Source organism: Mugil cephalus, chromosome 21 (genome assembly GCF_022458985.1).
Source record: "Mugil cephalus isolate CIBA_MC_2020 chromosome 21, CIBA_Mcephalus_1.1, whole genome shotgun sequence".
Classification (NCBI taxonomy): Eukaryota; Metazoa; Chordata; class Actinopteri; order Mugiliformes; family Mugilidae; genus Mugil; species Mugil cephalus.
This window is the reverse complement of record NC_061790.1, coordinates 7936600-7963661: the sequence shown is the minus strand read 5'-3', so window position 1 is coordinate 7963661 and position 27062 is coordinate 7936600. Positions and strand designations below refer to the sequence as shown.

Genomic DNA, 27062 nt, shown 5'->3' with positions numbered 1-27062 from the left:
GTGTGGAGTTTTAATTTAAATTTCAGGACGCCTCAACGCTGACAAGGGAGGCAGAGTTTGAATAAAATGATGCAATGCGTGTAAAAGTTTACACACGGGAGTGTATTTGATAAAGCGCTGACCCACGACATGCTTAAGGGGCTTTTAAGCTGCTTACAGGGTGGTGGTTTTAGTGCAGTGTTTCGATGGCCGGACGGTGGATGTGAACAGCTAACGAGGATAAATCACACAAACAAAACTGTGAAGCAAAAATAATCCCACTTTCTAAACTAATGACATCATCCCCAAGCATAACCCCTATTCATGTGGAATCATGTTTATCTCATATTTAGTTTCATCCTCATCTTTACTGATCATTCGCTGCTCAAGTTCCTCTATTTCAGTGTTTCACCCTGTTTGTGTTTATATTTAAGCTCATACCCAATGACATATTTTGTCATGTCCATTGCATCTCCACTGGAATCAGACAGTTTTTATCCCCCGGGGGTTGAAGCTCTGCCTAGGCTGGACTTTTAGACCTGAGCGCCAGTGGAGGCATATGTGAGCTATAATCAGCTTACTGTCTCCCAGCTGCTTCATTTCAAAACACTGATTTCCTTTGCCTGGACAACACATCTAACACTATTAGAGACGAGGAGTCAGTAATGGGGTGTCATAGGATGAATAAAATGTAATATAGTGTATGCACATTAAAATGTGGCATCTAGGCTCTGACAAATCCCCTCAAGTGATGAGTTACTCCAAAATTACATTTTATCAAGAGCCTGACATCAGCAACTATCAGGAATCCTTCGTACACACAGACCAGCGGGACCACATGCCACAGCGAAAATTCCCAAGAGGCACATGAAGTGGGACATAGTATCAAGCACTGTACTGTACTGTAGCAATACAAATTAGTGGGTCCTCAAATTATGCTAAGAGAAGTCAAATGGAATAAAATAGGAATTGATTCTGTGTGGCTGCGCAAGACACAACTTAAACTTTGACTTTAAAGTTAAGATATAAATAGCACATACGCCTTTATGAGGGCATAATTGTGGCCGCCACTGCTGCTAATTATGTTATGTTATGTTACCACGGAAACACGGTCAAGCGTGGGGAACAATGCTGACCGGGCTGACGCAGGAATGTTTGAGGACGTCGCTCGGGGTCGGATCTTAATCCTAATCCCCGTGTCTCAATCATGAAACCAGAGTTTGCTCGCTGGACGTTACTTTGAACTCTTTTGACACTGAGGGGAAGTTTTAAGTGGTTTTTGAGGACAGAATAGTTTATGTGAGACTAAAACAGCTGCAGGAACATAATACCAATGGAATGAATCCAAGGATGGGTACTATTTCTGGAACAGTGGAGCTGCCAGATACTTCTCTCATAATAAAACTGTAAGACACAGACTTTCATACTGTGTCTGGGGAAGCGGTAAGAATTCATTTCCCTGACTGAGTCAGCTGAGAAAAATCTGCACTTATCAGGAGAGCACAAAACATTTACTTTGGGCAAACTGTGAATGCTATCCATTACGTACCGAGCTCAAAATCTTCAGTTAAGCATTAACTTATCCGAGGGGATATGTCGACCTCACCTGACAGTCGATGAGCTGCTCCTCCATGTCCAGGTCTTCATTTTGTGGCTGAAGGGCAGAGCTGAGAGTAGCGCGGGTGCTGAGCAGCCAATGGTCGAGCTCCTCTGCCTCGCTGTGGTAACGCTGCAGCGCCTGTTCCTGCCGCTGTTCCTCCAGCTGCTCACTTAGCCTCTCCTGCAGGGGTCACATGTAACAAGCACGTCTCAGGTAGTGCTCACCGGCAGTTTAAAGACAATATATAAAGTGGAAAAGAGCACGGGAATAAAGGAGATGCTCTAATGCCAAACCTCCAGCAGCTGCCTCTTTCCAGACGCCTTCATTCGAATAGTGGCCATCCGTTCTCCTAGTACAGTGAGGGTGGACTGGAGGGCCAGTTGGTCGCCAGGCTCCCCGTCGCTGTCGCTGTCTGCCAGCTCCTCAGAGAAACACGTCTGCAGCTCTCCGATCTCCTCCTGCAGCATCAGGATCTCGTCCATCAGGGCCTGAGGAGACAGAAACGGGCGAGAGTTCAAGTTAAACGAGGGAAAAGGGGAGTCGGGCTATTGGTGAAGGAGGAGAAGAGACGGAAAAGAAGACGGTGACACAGCAGCAAAAGAGGGTCTGTCCAAAATGTTCTGACAGTAAGAAGGAACAGTATCGTCTGTTGGCATAGCAACTGAGAACAGTGCCGTGCAGTCTGTGCAACCATTGCACGGCCCAGAGCAATATTAAAAGCCCTCAATCATTCTCTGTTTTCCCAGAGCATCTTTGTCTTTCCTCTCAGAGATGTCTCCTGTCTTTGCCTATTATACAACTACTTGCACAATCATTATCCGTAGTGCACTCTGATTACGAGTTCCTTTATGGTTCCTTTAATCCAGACCTCGCTGTAACCCCATCTCTTATCACCTGGTGTGCGGCCATCTGGCTCTCAGGGGTCTTGTTGGGCTCCAGTCCTTCGTTGAGCGCCCCCTCGATGGACTCCATCTTGGTGGAAATGGACTGAAGGGACTCCTGGTAATGCTGCTGCCGCTCCAGAGCCTCGTACAGGCTCTTCTGCTTTTCGCTGATCTGTGGTGGGAGATTTGAGGAGGCGGATTAACAGCTGGTTCAACTCAGCTCCCAACAGTGACCGTTGAAACAGTGTCACAAAGAGCAACAAGACCAAAACGTTGACCCACATTCAGCTGTGAATTGAGTTTCAAAACAAAAACAGTAAGAGGTGGAGTAATAAAAATCCATGTCATTCATTCATTCATCTTTCAGTTGAATGACGATGTGACATACCACATTCTTGAGTGTTTCCCAGGATCTCTGCAGGTCATCCAAATTAGCGGCACTGGTTTCCATAGACGGGTCGTACAGTTCCTGGAGGGGCGCTCGGCTCAGTGCACCTCGACCCTGTGTGATGACGACGCAGTGAGTGAGGATTTGTGTGTCAGTGAGATGTACGATACTATATACTTGATAAAATGCTTTGATGCACACAGCATGTGATGGTTCTGATACGTACAGCATGCCCTTAAACACACTATCAATTGTCACATTAGGATCAGTTCTGATAATTATTGCTAATTAATTAAACAAAGACTTGTAAAGTCTATTCAAGGTCCACAAGTCCTGTTGCTTTTGTATTACCTTCTTTTGTAACAATAACAACCAATATGTCTTTGTTCCAGTTCTCCAACCCCAAAAAAACATCCTTGAAATGGCAACAGAGTTCAGTATGTCATGATAAATGGTGTGATCTGTTACAGATGTCAGGCGCGCAATCAGATAATTCAACAAAGAGAACACGGGTTGCAAAAATATAACAGTCGTAAGCACTTTCTGCACCGCAGCGGCATCTGGGTAACGCTCCATTAGATTAGAAACCCGCTCCCCTCGTATCCAGTTTTCCAGCCGCCGTTGACCTTATTTTGTTTTTTCAACGGTTAAGCTCAACCAAACCTGCCAGGACAGGACGAATGCTGCATTTTAAAAGAAATCAACCGCAAAGTTTTGCAGTTTATTCCAGATCAACAAAGTGCTGTCGCTTCGCTGCCTAATGCGCTCAGATCTGTGCACGCAAGTCACAGATTGCTCAAAAGAGCTGCTTAAAGGAACTTCTGCTTGGGGAATGACACGTTCTCACTATTATCACAGCAGAAACACAAGTAGCGAACTAAACTGAGTGAGCAAAGTAAATAACAAAGGAAAAGCAGGGACAGCGCAGCAAGTCTCCAACTGGATCGCACACACGGCGTTGATGGTTGGGAGCTCATTGTTTGGTGGTGGGGAGAATGGGATGAGGTGGAGGAATACGTCTACGGTGACAAGTAACTTGGCCACATATTTATTATTCTTAAAGTCCTTCACAACAGGATCAGTGTGACTCACTTTAAGCTACTTGCTGCTACAGTCTTGATAATAAGTTGCGTCCATCAATGACAGACATTTGCATTAAATCAAATATTCCAGAAGATACAGAATACTAAGTAAATATAGGCAAAATATAACAGAGGATTGAGGATTAATATGTTTGATATGTAAAACCAGACAGTGGCAGTATGGAAGATGGGCAGGTCGGGTAAGTGCTGCAGGGCTTTGGAGGCTACCAGGACGGGGATCTGGAGTACCTGGTTAACAGGAGCGTCAGCGTTAGCCCCCGGAGAGGGGGAGCGGCAGGCAGGGGGAGAGGAGACCTCGCTGTTGGTGCCCTCCTCCCCTGACTCCTCTGTCACGGGGGAGAGGAGCGTGTGGCAGCGGCCGGCTGTCATCTAACCACACAGAGGCACACGTCGCAAAACACCGAAAAACACACACACACGCACGCACACACACATCAAAGAAGCAGGACGAAGAGGGATCAAAGGAGTGAGGAGACAGGGAGAGAAAAAGAATGAACGGGGAGGAGAAAAAGAGAGAGCATAAAAATTAATAGGGGAGTGCAGGTTAGGCAGGAGTGCAGTGAGCACACACGCTGTTGATCAATTAGACAGTGAGTAATCAAATAACACAGAAAGGAGAACCATTAGCTCGGATTACTGCTGCTGACATTGAACGCTGCGGTGCTTTTTGCCAGAGCACAGCATTGAAGAGGAATAAGTCAGCGATAGCGAACACCACCCTGCACTGGCAACGAGTGACCCACTTGGATTTTTTACAGGATGCATCAGGGTAAAGGAATGGCCCTTACCAGGAAGTTGACAATGCAGTAAGTCAACACACACACACAGTGACCGGTCGCACCACAGACTTACTCACACTTATGTAGCTGTACAGTTTCAGAACCACAGCTATTTCCTTTTCAGTGTGGGTATGAATCTGGATATCCTCCTCATCACAAAAGGGTTTCTTAAACGTCTAAGTAGTATTTTGAGTAATAGTCTGCATAAGAACATTTCCTTAAACAGGTATGTTTAAAGTCGGATTAAACCACATGCATAGCAATAAGCAATCTTATGGAAATCCCCAGGAGTGTCAAGGCCCAAACTTAAACAAAGAAGAGCTAAAGCATGCCACGGCTAAGAGTGAGTACAGTAGCAGCAGCTGTCCTAGAAGCTGCACAGTTGTCGGTGTTGCCTACATGCTTTAGTAGAGAGGCAGAGCTGAAATGTGAGCCAAGCCAGCCTACTGGGCTGCATTCTGGCAGCTAACGCAGAGCTCCACACAGGACTTTGTTGTATTTGGACGACTTTTTCCCCAAGTTTTATGATGCAACGCGGTGCAACAAGGAGCATCTGCACACTGGTATTCGTGGGAAACTCAGTGGTCTTAGTGCAGCGGGATTTGTTGAAACTCAGCAGAACTGTTGCCGGCAGTAAGAAATAAAGTGTACGTGATGCGTCCATCACCGCACAAACTTAACTTCTCTGCTTCACACGCACAGAACTACACACCCGTGCAGTAATATCCTGTTTCCTGGCCTGCAAAAGACTTAACACACTACAAAACAGAAACCGGGCAACGGCGAAAATTTGATTCAGAAACAAAGCCACAGAGGCAGAGGGAAGTGAGGTGGTTACTTATGTGTGAACGCATGAGAAAAATGAATCACCGCGCTGAGGATGTCACACAGTGGGCAGCAGGGGTAGCAGGCAGACAGACTCAGGCTATTTGAAGCACAAAGCGAGTGAGTGCAGCGATCAGACTCCCGATATAGTAACACTACAGGTGAAGGGAAGATGAGAGGAAATGCTCTATGTGTGCACTAGAAAACTACGCACAGGAAGTATCATGAAAGAGATGAAGGGATGCAAAAGCTTTAGCAGCTTAAGATGTTTAGATCTTTATCCCCCAGACAGTACCAACAGAGAGACATCTGACTGGTGCCATCGTAATGTATATTTCCCTGTCACGAAACCACAAAGTGGACACACATGAAGGCCATGCGACTTAGGTAACAGTTTTTATTTTTTGTAGACTTGTAATCGAGTTGTACAGATATAACCGCACGACGCTGTTGACAGGGAAATAAGATTTGTGGAGTCAGACCCGTGATCATCTGAGGACAAACCTCTAACTTTGTAACGTCTAAGTTAATTACAACAGCATGAACCCTCCTGCAACGCCCAAAACAACCCATGGAGGGATCTCACTGATGGAAACAGAGGCTCCAACTTATGCAAACACAGAGGGATACACACAGCCGTGCATTGTGCACACGTGCCTGCGTGCATCCAAAAAAGGCATTGCCACTCACCATGACGACGGAGGGGTGCGCTGGAAGCTGCTTGCCAGCGGCTGCGGCGGCGCTCGCCACGGCGCTGGGCAGCTCCTCGTCACTCAGCTCCTCCATGCCGTCCGAGAGGCCCTCCACCTCGCTGACGGTCAGCAGCATGGTGGCGTGCTTCGCCTTCACCGTCAGCATCTTGCACTTGGAGTGGAGCGAGGCGATCTGCTCCTGGTAGCCACGGATCTTCTGGGCTAGCTCCTGTCAGAACATCACCCACAAAACACACACACACACACCCCCCACCCCCAGGATGAGAACGGTGTGGTTCAGTCCACGACAGCAGATCAATAGTTCCTGGTTCAAAGAGGATCCTTAAAAAAAAAGGAGGGGGGGTGGTGGCTGAGTTGGTTCAGCGTTGAATGTGGTGCCGGCGCGAGGGGAGTAAGTGGAGCGGATGCATTCTCTCCCCTCCCGGTCTCTGTGTAAGTGCAGAAAGAGAATAGCACAGCCTCACTCTCCCCTTTTTTTTCTCCCCCGCTCTCTGCCTCTCTTCTGTATCTCGGAGCCAATCCGAGCAGCACAGAGGCGGGTGACTAAGATCGAGGCGACGCTACCAGACAGGATGTTTGGTTGAGACAGAATAGTTCAAAATCCCTCAAACAGTCCCCCTTCGTACACATCCACAAATGAGCAAGGAAAAACAGGAAGTGATCTCACTGCCCGCCCCCTCTTCCCACTCCTTTTACTGCCGCTTCCTCCTTCCACCAATCCTCCGGCCAGATTCCTCCCAACAAAAGAGAGCCGCAAGGAAACAGGGAGTGTTTAGAGAGGCAGAATGACAGAGATGGTGTCAAATTACTGCTGTGGTATGAGCCGGCTCCTCCTCACTTCACCCTCCTCCCCCCCCTCTTTCTCCCTCTGTCCCGCAGATGGTCAATGCAGTGATAATCAGGTCATGTGACTAAGTGGGCCAGTGGAGTTGCAGCTATCTGCTCTGCTTAGAGATCACACTTCAACATAAACAAGGTGACGCGCCAAGTCACTGCTAGAGCCTGCAGTGAGAAGGAAAAAAGAATCTGCAAACTTTTTATTTTTTTATCAAGAAATCAGAAATAGAGAGAAATCTGGCAGCAGAGCCTAGCAGGGAAAGTTAAAAATGTAATATGAACTCTGATGCCTGTGGGGAGATTTGAGCCGTTTCTCTGCAGGCTTGTTTGCTATTTCCCCTCTCCGCATGGGAGCTCAGACGCACTGACTCAGCATAGTGAAACTGCCACAGAAAACACACAGCTTGAATCACTCAGGTGAAAGCCATCTGACTCATCGCCATCTATCTGTGCAGCTTATACCTACATGCACCAGCAGATAAAGGAGGAATGTGCATGGGCTGCGCACAATATTCCCCTCAAACTGCTGCACGTCGAATGCATGCGGTGGTTTAAAAGATAGATGTGTTTGTCTTTAAACATTGAACAAAGACGGCAAAACTGACGCCCTTGGTTACTGAAACCGCTTTAAGATATACAGTATTTGTGTTTCCTGGTGCCACAACTTCTCTATTTTTTGCTAGTTTACACTGCGACAGGATAAATACAGTGACTCAGCTTCCCCGTTTCACTATCATGGCTGTCTGACATTAAAGTTGACCCCATTAGAGAAGGGGTTTCATCATTTTCAAATATTGTGCCCTGACCAAAACATTTCTGCTGCAATGCACACCGACCAGCCAAAACATTATGCCCATCCGAGTCATGATCTCCTCATCTTTGCCCCTGTTATTGGGTGGGATATATTAGGCAGGGAGTGAACATTTTTTTTCCTCAATGTTGATGTTTTACAAGCAGGAAAAACCGGCACCAGGAGGTGAAGGGTGGCCCGTGTGCTCCGACACAACAGATGCATAAAAGAACATCCAAATAAATTCCAGGACCCTGATCACATCACAGTGCAGCGTGATGTGATCATCGTCGTGACTAATTAGCTGGTTTTGTGGCTGATAGGAGGTGTTCAATGATAGTTTAAGTTCTGTGGAGTTTGAGGCAGCGGATCCTCTTTCCTGTTTCAACATGACAGCTGTGTCTGGTGAATATTTTACAAGTTCAGCACTGAACAACTTCGCTGCCCTGTACTTAAAACTCCATCAAACACTTTGAAAGCCTTGTTGCTAAAAATGCGACGGCACAGCTGCTCTTGTCTCCGCTGTAGAATTTTCTCTTTGCTTATAGTGCTTTTGGATTCAAAAGTGAAACTCAGATCTAATAAACTGAAAAGAGAAATTGAGAAGAAGTGCGTGTCCTCCCGTACCTCATGGTGGTGTATCTGGGCCTGAAGTTCCTGTATGTTATTGGTGGAGACGGGTCGGTCCTGAATGATGCGGTGAGCTTCTTCAATTAATCTCTGCAGGTTCTTCACTTCCTGTTCATACTGTTCGTACTGCACCACAGCCTCCTGTCAGAAAGCATCATGAAACAGGATTTGCATTACCCACCCCTGAAGGGACATGATCTTTTCCTTTGCCTCTCCTCACAGAAAGGTTGAAATCTGTCAGCTTAGCGGTTTGTGTCACTGAGCGCGTTCACGTTCTTCTCGTGTGGTATTTCCAAATCAGAGCAGTGAGGTCACAAATCTCTCGTGTCCATTACATAATACGGTTCAGGCTATTTTGGTTAGAGTTTCAGATATGAATATGTAAAGAAGCAGTCTATCTCAAATATGACCATGAGCCAGAACAATGTGTGCGCATGAAGGATTCAGTGTTTCAGTCCTTGCTGGACATGACGCTCTTGGTTAAAGTCGCAAAGATGTTTTAGGTATTTGTCGTCTACATGGTCCCTGAAGTTACTTGCTTCCTTCTTTCCTTGATTTTTAATCTTCTGTACAATCAGCTTGTGATGGGGGGTCAAAGAAAACACAGACATTCCTGAGAAGGCCTGTTGAGGCAACTCAGAGCAGAATTTAGCACATCCACTCCAATGGGTGACACTAAAACTATTTATTTTAAACTTATTTGTCAGTAAATCTACAAATAAAAGAAAAAAATGTGATGTAATGTGAAGCTTATGATCTCTGTTATTTATTATTTCTAATATTATTCTGTATATTGACTAAACTGTATTTTATATGAACTTTGACTTATCTCATGACATTCATAATATGAGGACGCCCTCTACCTGCAGGATGTTGCATTGCTGGATGGTGGTATGCTGCAGTTGACTGGCCTCTTGCTGCAGCGTCTGAGCTGTGCGGCAGATCGGCAGACTCGCCACCACCTCCTCTGGCAGCCGGAGGGCGCTCTGACACTGCTGTACGGCAGCGACCTGCTGCTTAAAGCCCTCCATTTCCACCAGCAGACGCTTATAAAGGAAAATGAACCGGTAGGTTGGTAATAAAGCAAGTACAGTGTGACAGTTTTTACATAAACCCTGCGCATTTTTTAAATTTGAATTTTGCGTGATTGCTGCGTTTACCTGTCTCTGTGTGAGCTGCTCTCTGAGACTGAGCTTGTTGAGGTCAGGGGAAGCAAGTGTGACCTGGATCTGGTCGACAGCAGCGTGGAGGTTCTTAACCTCTGCCTCGAGACGCAACATGTCCTGATGAGACACACAGATATGCAAATTTACCAAAACAAAGCAGAGAGCAGGCCGTCAGTTATCTTCTATCCACAGACAGCGGTAATCAGATCTGCTGACACAGACCTACTTTTGAAGATATTCAATACTGCAATTTTTTTTTTCTATTCCATTTGGGCTATGGATTAATTTGCAAATCGTAACAGACGTAGATGTATTTCAAGTCACAGCAAATTAAAGTTGTGTTCTGCAGCCTGGGCCGGGAGAAACACGTAACTCACAGGAGGAATCGTAAACAGATTTCTAAGGCACAGTGTCATTAGCAACAATCAGCAGCAGTCTGTCATCTGGGTACCAGCTGTACGGCAATCAAATTAGCGTGAAAGATGATTGCTGCACAAACTAAAACAGTGCATTCCATTATGATGCTGTAATACCCCGTAAATGACCTTAAGGAGGCACTGTTGGGTTGTAGCTGTGGTGCGTTCGATTCTCTCTGTAGGGATGTGCAGTTCATGTTGTGTGTGCAAAATGTTTAGATATATTAAATGAAACAAGTCACATTTTTCAACAACTTAACTATAATAATGATTTTCAACTGAATTCACCTTTGCTGCATCCTGCAGACTCTGGAGGCGACTCTTGGCGGCTTGCTGCAGCTCTTCTGTGCTTCTGCTGAGGTGTTTCACCTGCTGGCTCCACCCCTCCGTCTGCAACACATCCGCCAGCTGCCCCTCCCTCTCCCCCATGGCCTCCAAGTCGCCATGGAGACCCCGACACTCTCGCAGCAACGCCTGTCACCAAAGGAACATAGTCTAAATTACAAGTCAACGAGAGGAGCAGTTTCTCTTGTGCAATTACACTAATTAAGGCTGGCCAACACAGTGCACCGAATGACATTTAAGTGGAAATTAAACGAGTGTGTGGATCTAATTATTTCAGTATCTTCCGTGTCTTCAGCTTTAATTGGTTAATATGGTATTTATTTTTGTGGAAGTACAAACATGACATTCACCAGAGCTGTGTTTTTGCACAAAAACCACAGCAGCTTTAAGACACATTTTAGCTATTTGCGCTCGTGTTGAGGCTCATTAAGACTCACTTGGTGTGCTCGAATTTGCTCCTGAAGCTGGGATGCAGAGCTCCAGACGATGTTACCAGTGACCAGAGCCTCAGCTTTTTCCGTCCACCCCAAAATGAATGTCTTCATGCCCTGATACTCCTCCACCTGTCTTTCTGCCTGCTCGCAGAAGAGAAAAAGAACAAAAATGACAAACAATCATTGTATAATAATTAGTTACCCGGACACTTCCTCTTTGGGCAGGTCTATATGGTTAACTGCATGTCCATCTCACCTTCTTCAGTCTATTGTTTCTGTCTTGGACCTGCTGCGTGGTGTGGCGCAGCACCTCTGTCAGTTTGGCCACGGCATCACCCAGCTGTTTGCACAACAGGGGGTTTTGTTCCCCAAACTCCTGCACAGCGACTCCTAACTCTGCCAGAGAGCTACCACAGGATTCACACTCTTCACAAAGAGCCTGGAGAGGGGGGACGAGAGAGGAGAAGTCAGGTGGAGAGCGATCAAAGAACAAAGAACAACCCGAAGTTATCGATTAGCAGGAAGCTATGAAATCAGTGTACATTATGGAAAATTCTCTTAACGTTGTAGCAGAATCCAGCGACCTGTAGATTACGAAAACCACAGAATACGGAGAGGAATTTGCATTTTTTAAAATAATTTATGGGCCAGACTATTTTCTTGGCGAAGCTCAACGCGTACTGACTGTATCACTACCAACTAGCATTTTAACTTCCAAGTCCACAGATGGGAGTTTACACATGTCGTAAAGACAAAAAGAAGAACAGGAGGGAAGGTGCCCAAACTCCCCCCTGGAATACTCCTCACAAAAGTGGGTCACTCTTGAAGGCAAAATTCAGTTCATGCCATTCCAACTCTCTCACACTCATTAACCTCAACATCTGCAAAATGAATAGCCAATTTAACACGGGTTAATTGCTCGCTAATTAGTCAATCTGTCTGTTTGATTACTCTGGTCTCTTCTCTGGCCTCCTCCAGGTCGGCAGACTTGTCTTCCAGTTTTAGAGCGATGGTTTTCATCTTCGCCTCGATGTCCTGAAGTCTGGAGCTGAAGTCCTCTTTCACGTCTCTGGTCTGCTGCACCTCCCTTTCTCTTGCCTGCACCTAAAAGCGATGGCAGACGTTACGCACACGTAGTATGAAACCAACTTGACTTCAAACAACTGTAAATGGAGATTCGAGGTTACCTGGTCTTCGGCAGAGCCCAGAGCCAGAGCCACCTCAGCTAGCTGCATGCTGAGCTCAGAGGGAAGACCAGCTTGGAGGTCCTGGTACTTGGACTGCTGGAGCTCCGCCATGCGCTCCACACTCTGACGCCTGCTGATGACCTCACCGTGTGCAGTCTACAAAACAAACATCACCACATGAAGGACTGCCGATCCATTTTTAGTCATTTCTGTTATACAACCTGTTATTGTAGCTATGTCCAAACAAGGAAAAAAGGACCAAAAAGCAAGAGCAGCGGCCTACCTCTAGCTCCTGCAGCAGTGAATCCAGGTCTGCAGTGGGACTCAGCAATAAGCCACGAGTGTCTTGGATCCAACCTTTGACTAAGCCCAGCTCTTTCTCAACCTCTTCTCTCTCCCTCAGTTCCTGATGGACCTGAGCCCTGCTGGCCCGCACCTGTAGCACAAGGCTAGAAAGACACAGGAAACAATTAATAAAATGTATAGATGACTGGGGGTGGAGAAAAAATATCAATATAACAATATATCGCGATATGTTTTCTTCCGATACAACATTGATTTTAAAAGAAAAACTTCCACACCTCCACCTCAACTATTTCTGTACAAGTTTAATAAATTGGAAATGGATCATTTGGATTAATATTGTTTTTTGACCTAGTTGGTCCAATGACTTAAATTTATCTGTGAACTACGCAGAATATCATAATATCGCAATAATGTATCCTATCGTGACTCAAGTATCGTGATACATATCGTATCGTAAAGTCCTTGCCAATACCCAACCCTATATCTGACATAAATTACACAACCTGAATGGAATATCAATTTTATTTTTTCCTCATTAATACGATTATACATAACTTAACATAATCTAATATTTTCCTTTTAGCCATTTAGTTCCTTCTCCTGGAGGGCTGTAAAATATGTTGCATATCAATGCACCAACTTGTGCTCACAATCAATTTGCAGTAAGTTTAACTGTGTCTGCTTTCAATGCGCATTTTGCGTCATACAAACTGTGTGTAAAATGTGTGTTTGCGGCTGTCAGCACCCACTGTACTCACCTATCGTACTGCTCCTGCATGTTTCTGATTTCCTGAAGGCACTGTGTCTCCTCATGTCCATTCTCTGTCTTTTTCTCCATCACCTCCTCCTTCTCGTCCTCTCCTCTGAGGCTGCGAGTCTGTTGCCCCAGCAGGGCCAGTATGGACTGCTCTCGCTCCACCTCCAGGCTGAAGGAGTCATGGTACTCCAGCAGACTCTGCAGCGCCGCCCTGGTGGCGGCCTTCTCGACTGTGCCGTCTGGGACACGGCCGTGGAGGTCTCTGGAAACGGAGTGCACCTTCTCCATCTACGGACCAGATGTTTGTGGTTAATAGTCTAATAATGGGCAGCGTCTCCACAGAAGAGATTTATCATGCTTGTTCATGGATCAGAAAACCAACTAATAAAACTGGTTTCTATCATGAAAGGTCAAAGAGCTGCATATATCCCACTTGATGGTGGAGATATATATTTATTTTGAGGAGATTTTGTGTATCCATGTTGCACAAATCTAATACATCTGATAAATATAAATCACTAAAATAAAACAATTTAAGGGTAAACATTTCTGGTATTCTGTATTTTACGTTACTAAGTATCTCTTGAAACTCCATCTACAGTATATGTGACAGGTTTTTGTGTAGGTCAAAGGAATAATAAATCAACCCAGAGCGCAGAGAATGACATCATGTCCAGTTGAACAAAGGGACGATAGAAAAACAGCGGACAACGGGAATGTGCCACATATGAGGAAGTAACCGTTCCCCACCGTGTGACTTCATTTCCTTTTTAGAAACGGTGTCTTGTGGGTATTCTTGGAAGCTGACAGCATTCAAATGTGAAATAGGTCACGAGGCGGGAAAAACGGTTCATCATGACACAGTGTTTTGGCAGGAGGAAATGACTGGCCCGTAGCCTGGAGTTACATCACTGCACACCAACCGGCTTTCAGCAGAGTTTGACCCAAATCTGAAGATGCAAGAGCGGTTTCACCAGGTAGACTTAGCTGCTTCATTCGTAAACGTTGGCAAGTCAGCGGAATGACTGTCAGAAACTAATCTTAAGTGATTTGATTTGTGTGGGAAGAAGTCCCCACAATATGACAATGTAAATTAATTTATGCCCACACAATTTGATTAATACCAGCACACTCACAGGGAACCGGATTAATCTTCTTCTACCTTCTCACTGAAGTTCCTCCACTCCCTCGCGGTGTCCTCCAGTGCCCTCTCCTGGGCCCGGGCCACACTGCGGAGCCTGGTCCACCGTTGCCATAGCGACGACACCGCGTGGCTGGTGACGGCTTTGCTGGATTCGGAGATTATTTCCTCCAGCTCTGTCGCGTTCTCCCGTAAAGCGTTCAGAGGCAGCTCCAGCAGGTCGATGTGAGCCACCAGAGACTGGAGTCAAACGACAGATAGGCACGAGCTCCTCAATAAACATGTTCTAATGAAATATTTATGCGACACAATGGGAAACTAAAACTCCCTCCTCAGAAGCTACTACTCCTTAGATGCACAAACAAGAGGCAAACAAAACACGAGGCGTAAACACTCACGCTGTTTAAATATTCATGTGTAGCCGTCGTGATAAGAACAAATGTTGAAATTTAGTGTAACAACCACGAGGGACACAGCTCCTGTAAATATCTGATTCTAGTCTAACACAGACACCCACGCACCTTGTATCTTTGACACTTGTCCTCTGCCTGGTGGACGCTGACGGCTTTAGCTGTGGTGAACATGGTCATCTTGCTCTCCGAATCATTCATCTGTTCAACCAGTGTGTCTTTCTCATATTGGAAGGAGCTCCACAGAGTCGCAAACCTGAGGAAAATGACCAGACGTATGCAGAACAGAAATGTAGAATAAATGTAAATGTGAACACATAAATAAAAACAACAGTGAACATGACACACACCTCTGTAGCACGTCTCTGTGAGCGTCCACTCGCTGTTTGACCTCTGCGTGTCTCAGCTGCACTGCCTGCAGTTTTTCTCCGAGCCCACTCATTGCTCCTGCCCCCACAAACTCCTCCAGCAGAGGCCCCAAAGTCCTCAGCTCCTCTAAACTAGCAGAAGCGCTCTTTTCCTGTGCTGAAATTTCTTCGAGGTCCCGATCGCACTCAGTCTTGTTCTCAAGCTCCACCCCCGAGCTGGCCCTCTGGAGCAGAGCAGCGGCCGAGTCCAGCCATTCCTGCGCGGTCTGCAGAGATAAGTGGTGCCTCCGGACCAGGGAACGAGCTTGATCCACGGCCAGCTAGAGTACGCAGAAGGTGATTTTAATTAACTTCAGCTTTTCGTCTCACTATTTGCATGAATTATGTGTAAGCAGCTTCAGTCAAAAAACTTTCCAAAACATGTTTTTGTCAGGAGGTTTCTCCACTCATTCAAGTGGCTTGACGTTTACAAATGAAAAAGCTACTTGGAGTGACACACATACAACAACGGTCATGTCATATGCACAACATGAAAGTACTGTGTGTCTGCTGATTTTGTGCAGATTTTTCTGATTTCAGAGTTTTGCAGTACCATAATTTGACTGCAATGATATGTAACGATGATTTCCAAATTTTAGAATCTCTCCGTTTTCGAGATCCAAAAACCAAAGGTCCTCTAAAAATTTTTATACAATTAGAATTATATGACTAACATGTGGTATTTATCCAATCCCCCAAACCACACATTACATAATATATATATTAATTATGACTTACTTATTTATGAAATCAATCTCCAGAACTGCATTTTAAAGGTCCCATACTATACATTTTTTCAACAATTTCATATTGGTGTCAGATGTTGAACATCATTGTTTTCATCATTGTTTACACCAAATTCAGTCTGGGTCCTGATTTGCCCCCAGTCAAAACGTCGCTCTAGTGATCTCTACTGAGAACAGGCTGCTTCTGTGTCTACACCTTTAAATGTTAATGAGCTGTGTCTGTTCACGCCTACTCTACATATGCGAATACAAAAAATGTAATTTTAGAGGGCGGGTTCATCTATCTGGGAGGCGGGTCAAAGGCAGTATCCGCTACCAGAGGGAGTGGTCGTTTCCCTGCATGACGTCAAGAAGGGAAACATCTCAGATACACCTGTTTGACCGCGCATTCGCTAAAAAGTGGAGCAAGTAAGGGAAGTGATTTTAATAAATTTTATTCACTTCTGGGGTCTCATACACAGGCTATGGGGACACACATTACTGTAAGAAAACCTTTATGAAGTGAATTTTGCATACTATGGGACCTTTAAATGTTTCAACTATTAATATTAAAGGCTGGAAGCATGAATGATGGATCATACTCCAAATAGGTGGAGTATTGGATTATTATCAATTAAATTTAGTGTGGCTGGACAATACTATCGACAAATACGCAATGGACACTAATGAATAACTGAATAACAAACCTGTTTTGCACTAATTCCTTGTTGAACTTCAGAGCCAAGCTTTACTAGCCCCTGTAGTTTCTCTTGTACTTGAGCAGGAACAGTTTCTTTCTTTATCTCATACTTTTGTCGTTCTCTGTCACCCCAGACATCCACCACCCTCAATTTACTTTTCACTTCCTCTTCCATGATTTTCAGTTTCCGCACTTCCTCCTGTATCTTCTCGATTTTGACCTCTGAAAGGTTCAAAGGCTCCTTCAGTTTGTCCCTAGTGGCGCTCAACCAGTTAGAGAGCCTCTCAGCCTCCCTTGTGAAATCTTCATCCTTTGTGACTGTCTTTTCACTTTCCTCAACAAAACATTTCACGTCACGCCGTAAAGACTGCAACGACTCCAGCTGCAGTGCAGACCCCTGAAAGGCAGCGGCGTCAAACTTCAGACGGAGGTTTTTAGTCTGTTGGTTACATTCTTCAGCCTGAGCGCTCAAGCCACCCAGGTTTTCCAGCATCAAATAAATACTTGAGATTTTATCTATGGCACTTACTTCTTTGTTTGATTTCAGTTTGAGCAGCTTCTCTTTAACAGGCTTCAACTCTGAGTCTAACTTGGAAAATACTCTGTTGTGTTCAACTAGTGTTTTCAGGGAATTCTTTAAGTGTTCAGTCTTCTCAGCATTTCTCTTCCTCAGGGTGTGGTAGAGTCTGACCAGCTGCTGTGTCTCCTCAGCCCTGTATGGCTGACCCCTACTGAGAAAACCCTCATTTTTGCCATGAAGTTCTGTAACGGCAGGGCCGATGTGGACTAAACTTTCATTAATATTCCTGTATTCGTTAATTAAACCGACAACCTCCTCCTCTCTGACACTGATAGTCTGCTTCTCAAGATTGTCAAACTGCTCCTGAAGCTCCTCCAGTGCATTGCGAGTAATATCAAAGAAAGTGCTGAACTCTTTTCTCTCTGAGATTATCTGTTGGACTCTGTCTTTTTTCTCTTTGGCTAGAGCTAGGATGCCATTGTACTGCTGGGGCAGGGCATTGAGCCGCTCGTCCAGGTAGCAATGGTCAATCTCGTTCAGAGTGGGGAGGATCTCTTGGCCTATTCTTTGGACAATAAGAAGGAGGTTCTCGTACTCTGAAGCTTGTTCTAGGACGTTTTGAAACTCAGACAGCTGCGTTTGCAAATCCGAGCAATCGTCAGCGCTGCTCAAATGGACTTCGGGGAAGGTAATGGCATCTGCTCGTCGCAACCAGTGACAAGTCTTGTCCAGGTCGACTTGGAAGTACTTCCTGGAGGTTAAGGCTTTTTCCAAGCATGCGAGTCGCTGCGTCGTCCTCTGGAGAGCGGTTTCAAAAGCCGACTGTAGCTCCTCGAGCCTCGCGAGGGTTTCCGCTCTCTCTTTTTCTGTGGCATCTCTCTCTAGCTCTCGCCCTTGCACCCAGAGAGAGGTCAGCTCCCTTTGGTAAGCTCGTAAGCCGCTCTGGACACCCCGACACGCAGAGACCTGTTTGGCCAGGTCCTCAGGAAGGAGCGCTATGTGGTCATCTATCAGAGCCTTCCTCTCCTGTTGTTGTACCCAGGACAGTGCTCTCCCAAGGCCTTGAAGGAACTGGGTCCTCTCTGTGAAGGCCTGGAGTGGAAGAAGGAGCAGAACAAATATAATAAGTAAGTGTTGGTTTATTTTTTATTTTTTTTCACCAAGCTAACAGATCAGAAGAAAGTTTGTTCCTTTAGGGCTTAATTAAAAATTTTACTTGTGTCCAGCTGTTTACCTTACTGAGGTACTTCCTCCTTTGGGCAACCCGAGCCCCAAGAGCCTCCACCTCAGTCTGGGCTTGTTCAACAAGCTCCTGTAGGCATCTCTTCTCACTCAGCCCCAGCCTGGAAGCCACAGCTTGGGCTTCGCTCACCGCCTGACCGAGCAGCTGCTGCCGAGCCTCCAGCTCAACGCATACACTCAGGTGGTCAAACAGAAAACTCTGGGCCAGATCAGGGGGTGGGCTGGTTTTCAGAGCAGAGGTGAACGCCGGTCGCTGTTCCTCCACCCACTCTCTGGCATCCCTCAGCTGGGTTTCAACGCGGGCAAGATCCTCCAACGTCTGTGCAGAGTCCTGGATTTTCTGTTGAATCAGACTTTCGAGCTGGGCCCAGCGCTGCTCCAGGTGGCCCACCTGGTCAAATATTAAACAGTGTCTTTTACAAAATAAACTCCAAATACCTTGACATTTCATTATTTCGAACTATCTTAGCATGTTCTTCTACCAAGCAACATACTGATATAGAGTTTTCACCTGTTGTTTGACCAGCTCTTTATCTAGCAGGCTAAGGCGAGGCAGGATAGCTTGTCTCTGGTCCCTCAGGTCTTCTAGAGTTTCTTTCTGGTCGTCCAGGTCACTGGCAAGTTTCCTCAAAGCCTCCAGATGCTCACTTGTACTCTCTGTGTCGGCCCTACGTGGACACATAATGACAACGGTTGAGGGACAACATCGAAATTAAGAAGAAGAAGAAGAATAAATGTGTGTGTATATTTAGTTTATACCACACACAGTTTTTGCACATTTGAAAATCAATGTACCTGGCCAGGTAGTCCCATTCCCTGGATACTTGGTGGAAGAGTTCCTCCACAGCAACTACACTCTCCTGGTACTCTCCACTTCGCTGCATGTCCTCCCCACGCTGGGCCTCCAACTCCTCAGCCCGCTGGCCGAGATCCGTCCAGCTCTTTTTCAGTCTCCTTATCTCCTCCAGCGTAGGACAGACTTGTCCATCAGTCAACCTACCGATGGCTTCGCTCAAACGCGTTACCTCACACTGTCTCTCCCTGATCTGCAGGAGGAACTCCTGAAGGAAAACGAACAGGTGCTTCAGTACGAGTTCATTTCTTTTGTTTATTATAATCGCATTGTAAAACAAATATAATTTCTCATATGAAATAATCACAGACCTGTGCCTTGTCCAGCTGGTTCTGTGCAATCTTGGGCTCCAGCTCTGCAGGTCTCCTGGTGAGGTTTTGTTGCTGCTGCTCCGTTTCCCTTAGTTGGGTCTCCAAATCTGCTTTCTGCTCCTCGATGTCCCTCCAGCTGTCTGCAACCTCTTCACAAAGGAGCATACGCTCCTCAATCTAGACGCACAAAAAAACAGTCCACGACCAGGTCAATTGAAGCATGCGGCCCGAAAGGCAGGGCAACTTGCAACTACAACACAGAAACCGTCTTTAGTTTAAACGGCTCTCAAACTGAACTGACCTGCAGTTTGACCTGCTGGATAGCTGCTGCAGTATCCCTGACTCTTGGCTCTGACAGGTCACATGCTGAACACACAAGCTGGAGGTATGTGCTGGCTTGTTCCTGGAGCGCCCGCTCCTGCTTCACCTGTTTATTAACAGTCTTTTACTGTTTTATTCTGCTTTTATTGGCGGTTCGTATGATTTCTTTAGAATGATCTACCATATGGCAGTCATGTAGGGAAAGATATATTTACAAGACATAAAAGCAACATCATCGGCTATAATTTAGATCAAACCCAGAGCTGACCTGCTGTAGCGCCTCCTCCAGGCCGAGAGAAGGATGTGCAGGAGGCTCTGGTTCGTCTGAAATAGAGGTCAGCCAGGTCTGGCACTGCTGCAGCGTGTCTTGTAGACTCACATGTCTCTGTAACTCATGGTCCAGACTCTGATATACCTGTTAGATGGACGGAAAAGAACATTTTAATCGTTGTCAGAAATAAACCATTCAGTATAAAGTTTCACGAAATATCTGACTCTAACACACTTAAGCAAAGATGGCGCATGTTTTCTACAAACCGCAGCAGCAAAACACACATGCATTAACACACTGAATGAATAACAATAAATTATATTGCTTTTAATTATTAATGCTACACCACACAGCTCTGAAGTCAAACTGCGGGCACAAAAAGGAAGACATATTAAATGATAAACCCCTAACAAGAAGGCATTTATGCAGTGCTTTATTTAACAGGTGTTGAATGTGGAGGCGTCCATGCCCTCCAGGGGAGAGCGAAACAGCAAGGTCTGATTGACAGTGTTAATATGAGAGCCCGAAAGATAGGAGCAAGGGGGGGCAAGTGCTGGCAAGCTGCCCAGTGTATTTGGCGAAGGCTAGAAGGCTGGCGTGGTGGCAAGTGGCGGGCAGGATATTAGAGCTGTGTTGTGCTGGGACACAGTTGGCAGCCATCTCAATACTGGAGGCACAGTTGTAGAGAAGCCAGCAGCGTAGTGGTAAAGCGAGGCTGGATCACACAATGCCAGACTGGATGTGCGAGTGGTGGTGGAGGTGGTGGTGGTGGAGGTGGTATCTTGGGAGGTGAGCTATGATGACAGAGGAGAGGTTGCCAAAATGACAGAGTGGTGCTGGATTATTGGGCTCGCCAGATCTACTGAATAGTGGCGTGTGACCATTTTTGGCACACGCATGAAAAAGTGGAGTTGACAGGGGATGTGTGGAGATTAATATGGGGAGATTGAGTTAGTGATTTTGGCTGGTGGGGTCCGTCTGAGCACGGCTGCTGTTGAGCTCCACTTTGGCAGCCTTAATTGGTTGTGCCCTCTACACTGGCAGTGAAGGGCTGTCTTAAGAGACGGGTTTAAGTGTCAGAATGGGTTAGGATTAAACGGATGCCTCGGCTGTCGGAATATTAACAGCGCTGATACGTAGACCGCATGTGCAACATGCACAGCTGTGGATGCATGCGCAAATGCATCTTTTCCACCAATACGTTTTATACACATCGCATTATAAATGCATAAGAACTGCGCCAAAAACAGACTTAACATCTTTCTCAGCATCTCACAACTCCCTCCCTCCCTCCCTCCCTCCTTCGCCTCCACCTCTGCGTCGCCTCCCTCCCTCTTTCCATCTCCTCCTCCTCACTCACTCTCTGCGCTGTGCTACAGATGGCAGAGTAGCTGTCTCTGGTGCCTTGCTGCTGAGCCTGGACCTGCTGTCTCAGCCTGCTCTGCACACGGTCACTGCAGCCTTGTACCAGGTGGTCTCCTCGCTCTTTCAGGCCTGCCAAGCGATCCTCAAAGCCTGCAATTTCCTCCATGATGGCCTGCGGAGGATAAAGCAGCCCAGTGCGATCATGTTAGAGAGAATCTCCAGTGGAGATGTAAAACAGGATGATTCTGTCCTTTGGTCAATGACACAAGAGGTCAGAGCAGGCGGACAGCACACACTGGTGGCATGAGGTAAAACCTGAGAGTAGACTGAAAGAAGAAGAAAAGATGCTTTTGCTTTGTATATTTGCAAAAATGCTAGCCTGTTTTTTGATTGTTTTACCCCATACTGTTATAATTGTATATGGTAAAAAAAAAAAACTGAGAAAATGGTGTTGAAAATATGCATAACAGGTAGTTATATACATGATACAATCCCAGTAACTACTTCATCTAATAGCTTTTAAGTCAGCAGCTGAACTCATATGAGTTAACAACCACGCTATGATTCAGAGTCACAAGGTCTTTCTCACATATTTACTGAACATGCAAATGAAACAAACATTCCTCCAAACAAAGATTGCACTGACAATCGGATTTGAACTCGGCAAACGTAAGTAGCCAAAGTCTGAATATAATAGGTATTTCCCAGCAGAGAACATGTGTCTTCTCTAATTGAGGCTCATTGTTTAATCTGTGTCATGTCTGGTCACCTTGTGCCTGGCCAGCTGTTGAGTTGCTGCCTCCAGGTTTCTGCTCACGCTGGGATCTGGAGTCACCATGCGGCTGGACATCTGGAGCAGCCAGCGCTCCACTTCCTGGAGTTCGTTGTGGTAAGCTTCCTGCTCCTTCACCTGGCCTTCCAGGTTCTCCACGTGAGCCTGGACCACACAAATCACACACACACACACACACTTTACTGACTGCCTCTTTAGAACCGGCCTGTATATTCTGAAGACGATTCCTCTGCCTCCGCTCTGTACATCACAACTTGTCTGGTTCTCACCATGGCTGTGTTGCAGAGTCCAGTGTAGTCCTTTTGAAGCCTGTTCATTTTGTCTCGTATAGAGGGGTAGTGGACAGAGGACAAGAGTGCATCTCCCTTCTCCACCACTGATTTGATGGATCCGTCATGGGACTGAACCATTTGCAGCAGAGCCTGGGGACACAGACGAACACAATGGGAATGTGTGGAGATGTTCAGAAATGTACTAGCTAACTGACTAAAACACTATCACATTTATCTTAATGAGAATGAATGGTGTGCTCTGGGAAATGGTCGGCCTTTTTCCAGGTAATGGCCTAGGATAATAATAACACTTAAATACTTTGATCAAAATTAATGAGCGTGGCATTCATAGTGGTCTGAATTACTATTATTATTATAATTATTTATGCTGTACCTTATACTTAGCCAGCTGTGCTCTGCGCTGGTACAGTTCAGCCTTGGGCTCCACTGGGGAGCTGAGCAAAGCCCTGGTCTCCACCAGCCACTGGGCCTGGGCCTTATACCGGTCCTGGAACTCCTTAGTCAGAAGTAACACCCGCTCCAGAAAGCTACGCTCCTGCCGAAGTCCCCCGGCGAGCTCCTCCAACTGGGCAAGACGTGCTTCCACCTCTCCGCCCAGACTCTCGGCTCCGGCCTCGTTCAGGTAGCCCGCTGCCTGCTCTGCACGCTCCCTCAGTGATTTCAGGAAGCTGTGACCGCGCTGGAGCTCAGACTGGATGGTCTGGGCGGAAGAGAAAGCAGAAATACGCCATTAGTTTATACTAAATGACCTTCAACCAGTTTTACTTTTTAGCCTGCTGAGTTGAAGAAACTGTTGTGACACATTTGTATACAGTATATATACACACAATGACTTTGGGGTTAACATTCAACACAGCGCCACTGATTTCTTTGTCCTTCACCTCCCGGGCCACCCAGACCAGCCCGGCAGCGCGTCTGAGAGGCTTTGAACCCATCAGGTAGGCTGACACCGGCGTGGTGAGTCGTGGAGGAGCCTGGGAGGTCATGGTGTGGAAAAACCACAGTGAATAATATGAAAGGAGGACCCAATTATAAGAACCCTTAACAGGCACCAGTAGCTGCAGGGGTTTCCAGGGCAACCACAACACGCCGCATACACATACGCAGGCCTCCGCTCGATGGGAAGCCATCTAGCTTTCATCATCAGCCTATTATTGCTTGAGTAGAGAGTAGCCTCACACTTCAACAACCACAGATCTCCAGCTATTGCTGTTGGTAATATAACAAGACCCGCGTCCATCTGTGCACGTCCGCGGTTCCCGCTTAATCCACCACCGCAGGCTTGTTCATTACTCCAATAACAATGTTCCTGACTTATGACTCTAATGAGTGACACTCCATATATCTCAATTTCAGCGTTTAACGCGAGCTCAAACTAGGAAGGCGGCAGTAATTGCTATTTGCTGCACTGTAGATTTAGTCCCAGACGACTCATTATCTCCACTTCACGCGACAAAAATGAGCTCGCACCTGATATACTGCTTCCTCCTTTGCAGCACGACTCTGCTTGTCTATACGTTGAATTCAACTCGCAGGATCTTGTTGAAACTTGTGCTAAATAAGAATCCCTCCGTTCTCCAGACTCTGATTTATTCCAAACTGTACATTATGGATGATTTGAGAGACATATCTAACTTCTGAATGAATAAGGGACTGCAGATGCAAATTAGCTTTAAGCTATTATCTGGTACAAATGGCGACATTTGACATAAAGCAAACTGATGATGGTGATTTGTTTTACGCGAAAAAAATCACAGCTGCATTTGGCATCAGTTATTCATTTATTATTCATTTTCCAAGTTTTGTCTCATAACTTCTTATTGGATGATATTAGTTTTTGATGGAAAGCTTTAAAACCTGCTTAGGCTCAACCTGCTAGATATAAAAAAACACAGCCTGCTGAACACTACATATGAGGCCCTAAAGACAGTTTGCCCTTTGTGTTGTAACTTGTCTTGTCTCATGTCAACCCCAATTACACATGTCAAGCTCCCCGTGCACCTGCTGTAAATGATGAGCAATACGCTGCATCACTTCTTAGGTTCCTTCATCTGCTGTAATTTATCTCCCTCGGCACCGACAGCCCCGTTCATCAGTTACATTATCTACTCTACCAGAGGAAAGGCATCACTAAGATGACCCTGTAAACAATTTATTAGCTTCAGCTGCAGCAAAACTGCGGCACAAAAGATATTATTTTGTGTTCTGCACGGCTGGAAATAAAGTTACAAAGAGCCATGTGTTATGTTGTTATTTTGCCGTGGTGTTATTTTTAACACACAAAGCAAGTATTATTTCTAACAACAAATAAGTACCTTCACCTTTTAGAGAGAACCCCCCTCCCTGCATCAGGAAAATGCCCTTGAACATTAATGAAATGAGAGTGAATTTAAAAAAAAAAAAAAATGGAGTGGCACAAAGAGGGGATTAATAAATATGAGGCACCTCTTTGCATTTTGCCCTGTTTGGATTTTTGCAGGAGAGAGCAGCAAGAGCAGCTTATAAGCCTCTTTATAAATCAAAACGTGTGGGGGAAAAAAGTTTAATTTCATTCAAAAAAATGAATTCCTCAAAAAAAAAGTGGACAAATCATGAAATTGTTTGTCTTGATATGACATCAATTCATTTCCGTGGACCCCTAAACTGATGGAGAGATAAGTAGGGACCGCCTACCTATTATATGTGTTCTACATAAAATTTGGCCAAATGCTTTTAGTAAATTTGCATTCGATATTAAGATATTCAAAAAATAAACAGGTTCAAATATATATATATATTTTTATTTTTTTTTTCCAAACATGCGCAATAGTAGGGGATCCACAATACTGGAATTTCACCCCCAGGCGAACAGGCTCTTGGCCAATTTATAATTAACCAAATTCAAATTTGTGGGGGAAAAATTAAAGAAATATATATAAAAAATGTCTAATCAACCAAAAATTTTGTGACCCCCACCCCCCCGCAGTACCTCCGCGGACCGCCTAGGGGTCTCGGACCCCCTGTTGAAGACCTATGGCTTAGATGACCCACCACTGCTGGATGACTTTTCAGGTATCAAATAAAGTCCAAATCGAACTAATGGCCCTTGACACAGCTATTGACTCCCGGCCTTTGTGTCAATGTATAATCATCCCAGCTCACTGAACAGCCCTGCGGCCCTCACTGCAGGAGATGAGTAAGTGATGGAGAACTCGCGTGTTATCGGCAGCGCTGGAAGGACACATGCGGTGGCGGCATGTCTTCAGTCCCGGTGCAGTGACACGAGCATCGATCCCAGGCTTGGATTACTGCAAAGACCCCACCAGATGATGTGTTGTAAACATCTATGTGTGTGTGTGTGTGTGTGTGTGTGTGTGTGTGTGTGTCAGTGAACGCATCCTTATATGTGAGGAAGACAAAGGGACGTTGCGATACGTTAAGACCTGAAAAAAACGTGTGGAATCACAGAGGAGCCCTTGGTTTGAGAGTTTGCTTGTTAGTACTTTGAACGGGTTTTGTGATATGTAACGGGTGTTGGAGGTGAGAAAAGATGTGTGTGTGTGCGTGTGATGTGAAGCGGTAAGGGCACTGCATCAATTACAGCGTCTGTGCCAGCAGGCTCCCGACACTGGTGCTTCTTCATCCTCTTACTCACAGTGGGAGGTCTCTCCCCGCTACTAGGCTTCCTCCATAGCAGCACCCGCTTTGTCTTCATAAAGAGCAGATCGATACACAACATACTCATCCAATCCTCTACACACTCGATATGAGATATGCCAAGCAGACGATAGTGGTGATTTTCTTTTTGTTGCGGTCCCTGCGTGTCTGAGCCTCCAGTGCCAATTTGACAAAGGAAAATCTCTGCAGTGGCATAATTGTAACACTTTTTCTTTGTGTTCTTTGGTGTAAGGAATTCTTTGCAAGCTTTCCAGGCAGCCCATGCATATTTTACCAGGCAAACGTATTGGAGCTGCCAAACAAATTTGTACACACGATGCTACTAGGAGGTATCATATGTTGCTGGCAAAAAAAGGATATTTCTGCTCGTTTGGGTTTTGGACTCACTACAAGCTGAAATCTTGCAAACTCATCAGTTTGCCATGGTAATACACCTGCTCTGATTTATTGCAATTTGTTCATGGAGGTGTATTAAGCGTAGCACTGCACCTTACAGCCATATGCCTCACTGATAAATGAAGATTTAGAGTCGACGACTGGGAAACTTAAAACAATCCACACCTCTAGCTTCTTCATCTTCTTCTCCATGGCGACTCGGTCCAGAGGCTCAGAGCAGTCCGTCAGAGCTGTGAAGCTTTTCTGAGTCGAGCCGAGCCACTCAGTGAAGGACACGCAGAGGTTTTCTGCCTCTTCAATGCTCCTCAGCTCCTCCTGCAGCTGCTTGGTGGTGTCCTGTAAACAGATCACAAGTGTTTTCATGACTAATACTGATGTGAATATGCATTTAGTTTAGTCGGTAACGCAAAAGATAAGTAACGTCTTGAAAAACAAATTCAAAAATTTGAATAATTCACTGTAAATAAATCATTTTGAAGGGTTTTACCTGCAACAACTTTGATATTTAATACAAAGTA

At 45.6% G+C, this 27062-nt stretch overlaps 1 protein-coding gene and 1 long non-coding RNA gene across 2 annotated transcripts in view; one reads left to right on the top strand and one right to left on the bottom strand.

The window, feature by feature from the left end:
- syne1a (spectrin repeat containing, nuclear envelope 1a) overlaps positions 1-27062 on the bottom strand; it is a 110948-nt gene that overhangs the window by 26713 nt on the left and 57173 nt on the right. The window contains exons 67-97 of the mRNA XM_047573600.1: positions 26710-26880; positions 22865-23191; positions 22468-22620; positions 22175-22342; positions 21401-21577; positions 20038-20184; positions 19750-19875; positions 19449-19625; positions 19080-19345; positions 18796-18952; positions 18277-18675; positions 16530-18134; positions 15041-15378; positions 14802-14946; positions 14302-14520; positions 13141-13427; positions 12360-12525; positions 12077-12232; positions 11841-11993; positions 11146-11328; positions 10893-11030; positions 10399-10584; positions 9689-9811; positions 9392-9574; positions 8526-8669; positions 6249-6479; positions 4183-4323; positions 2852-2965; positions 2474-2635; positions 1873-2067; positions 1586-1759 (exon numbers count right to left, since the gene is read on the bottom strand). Of these exons, the coding sequence (XP_047429556.1) occupies positions 1586-1759; positions 1873-2067; positions 2474-2635; positions 2852-2965; positions 4183-4323; positions 6249-6479; positions 8526-8669; positions 9392-9574; positions 9689-9811; positions 10399-10584; positions 10893-11030; positions 11146-11328; positions 11841-11993; positions 12077-12232; positions 12360-12525; positions 13141-13427; positions 14302-14520; positions 14802-14946; positions 15041-15378; positions 16530-18134; positions 18277-18675; positions 18796-18952; positions 19080-19345; positions 19449-19625; positions 19750-19875; positions 20038-20184; positions 21401-21577; positions 22175-22342; positions 22468-22620; positions 22865-23191; positions 26710-26880 (7311 nt within the window). The remainder of the gene's footprint in view (positions 1-1585; positions 1760-1872; positions 2068-2473; positions 2636-2851; positions 2966-4182; positions 4324-6248; positions 6480-8525; positions 8670-9391; positions 9575-9688; positions 9812-10398; positions 10585-10892; positions 11031-11145; positions 11329-11840; positions 11994-12076; positions 12233-12359; positions 12526-13140; positions 13428-14301; positions 14521-14801; positions 14947-15040; positions 15379-16529; positions 18135-18276; positions 18676-18795; positions 18953-19079; positions 19346-19448; positions 19626-19749; positions 19876-20037; positions 20185-21400; positions 21578-22174; positions 22343-22467; positions 22621-22864; positions 23192-26709; positions 26881-27062) is intronic.
- On the top strand, positions 4432-10564 carry LOC124998945. Its single transcript, XR_007111111.1, has 3 exons — positions 4432-4760; positions 9398-9595; positions 10417-10564. It is a non-coding gene; the product is annotated as an uncharacterized LOC124998945 (long non-coding RNA).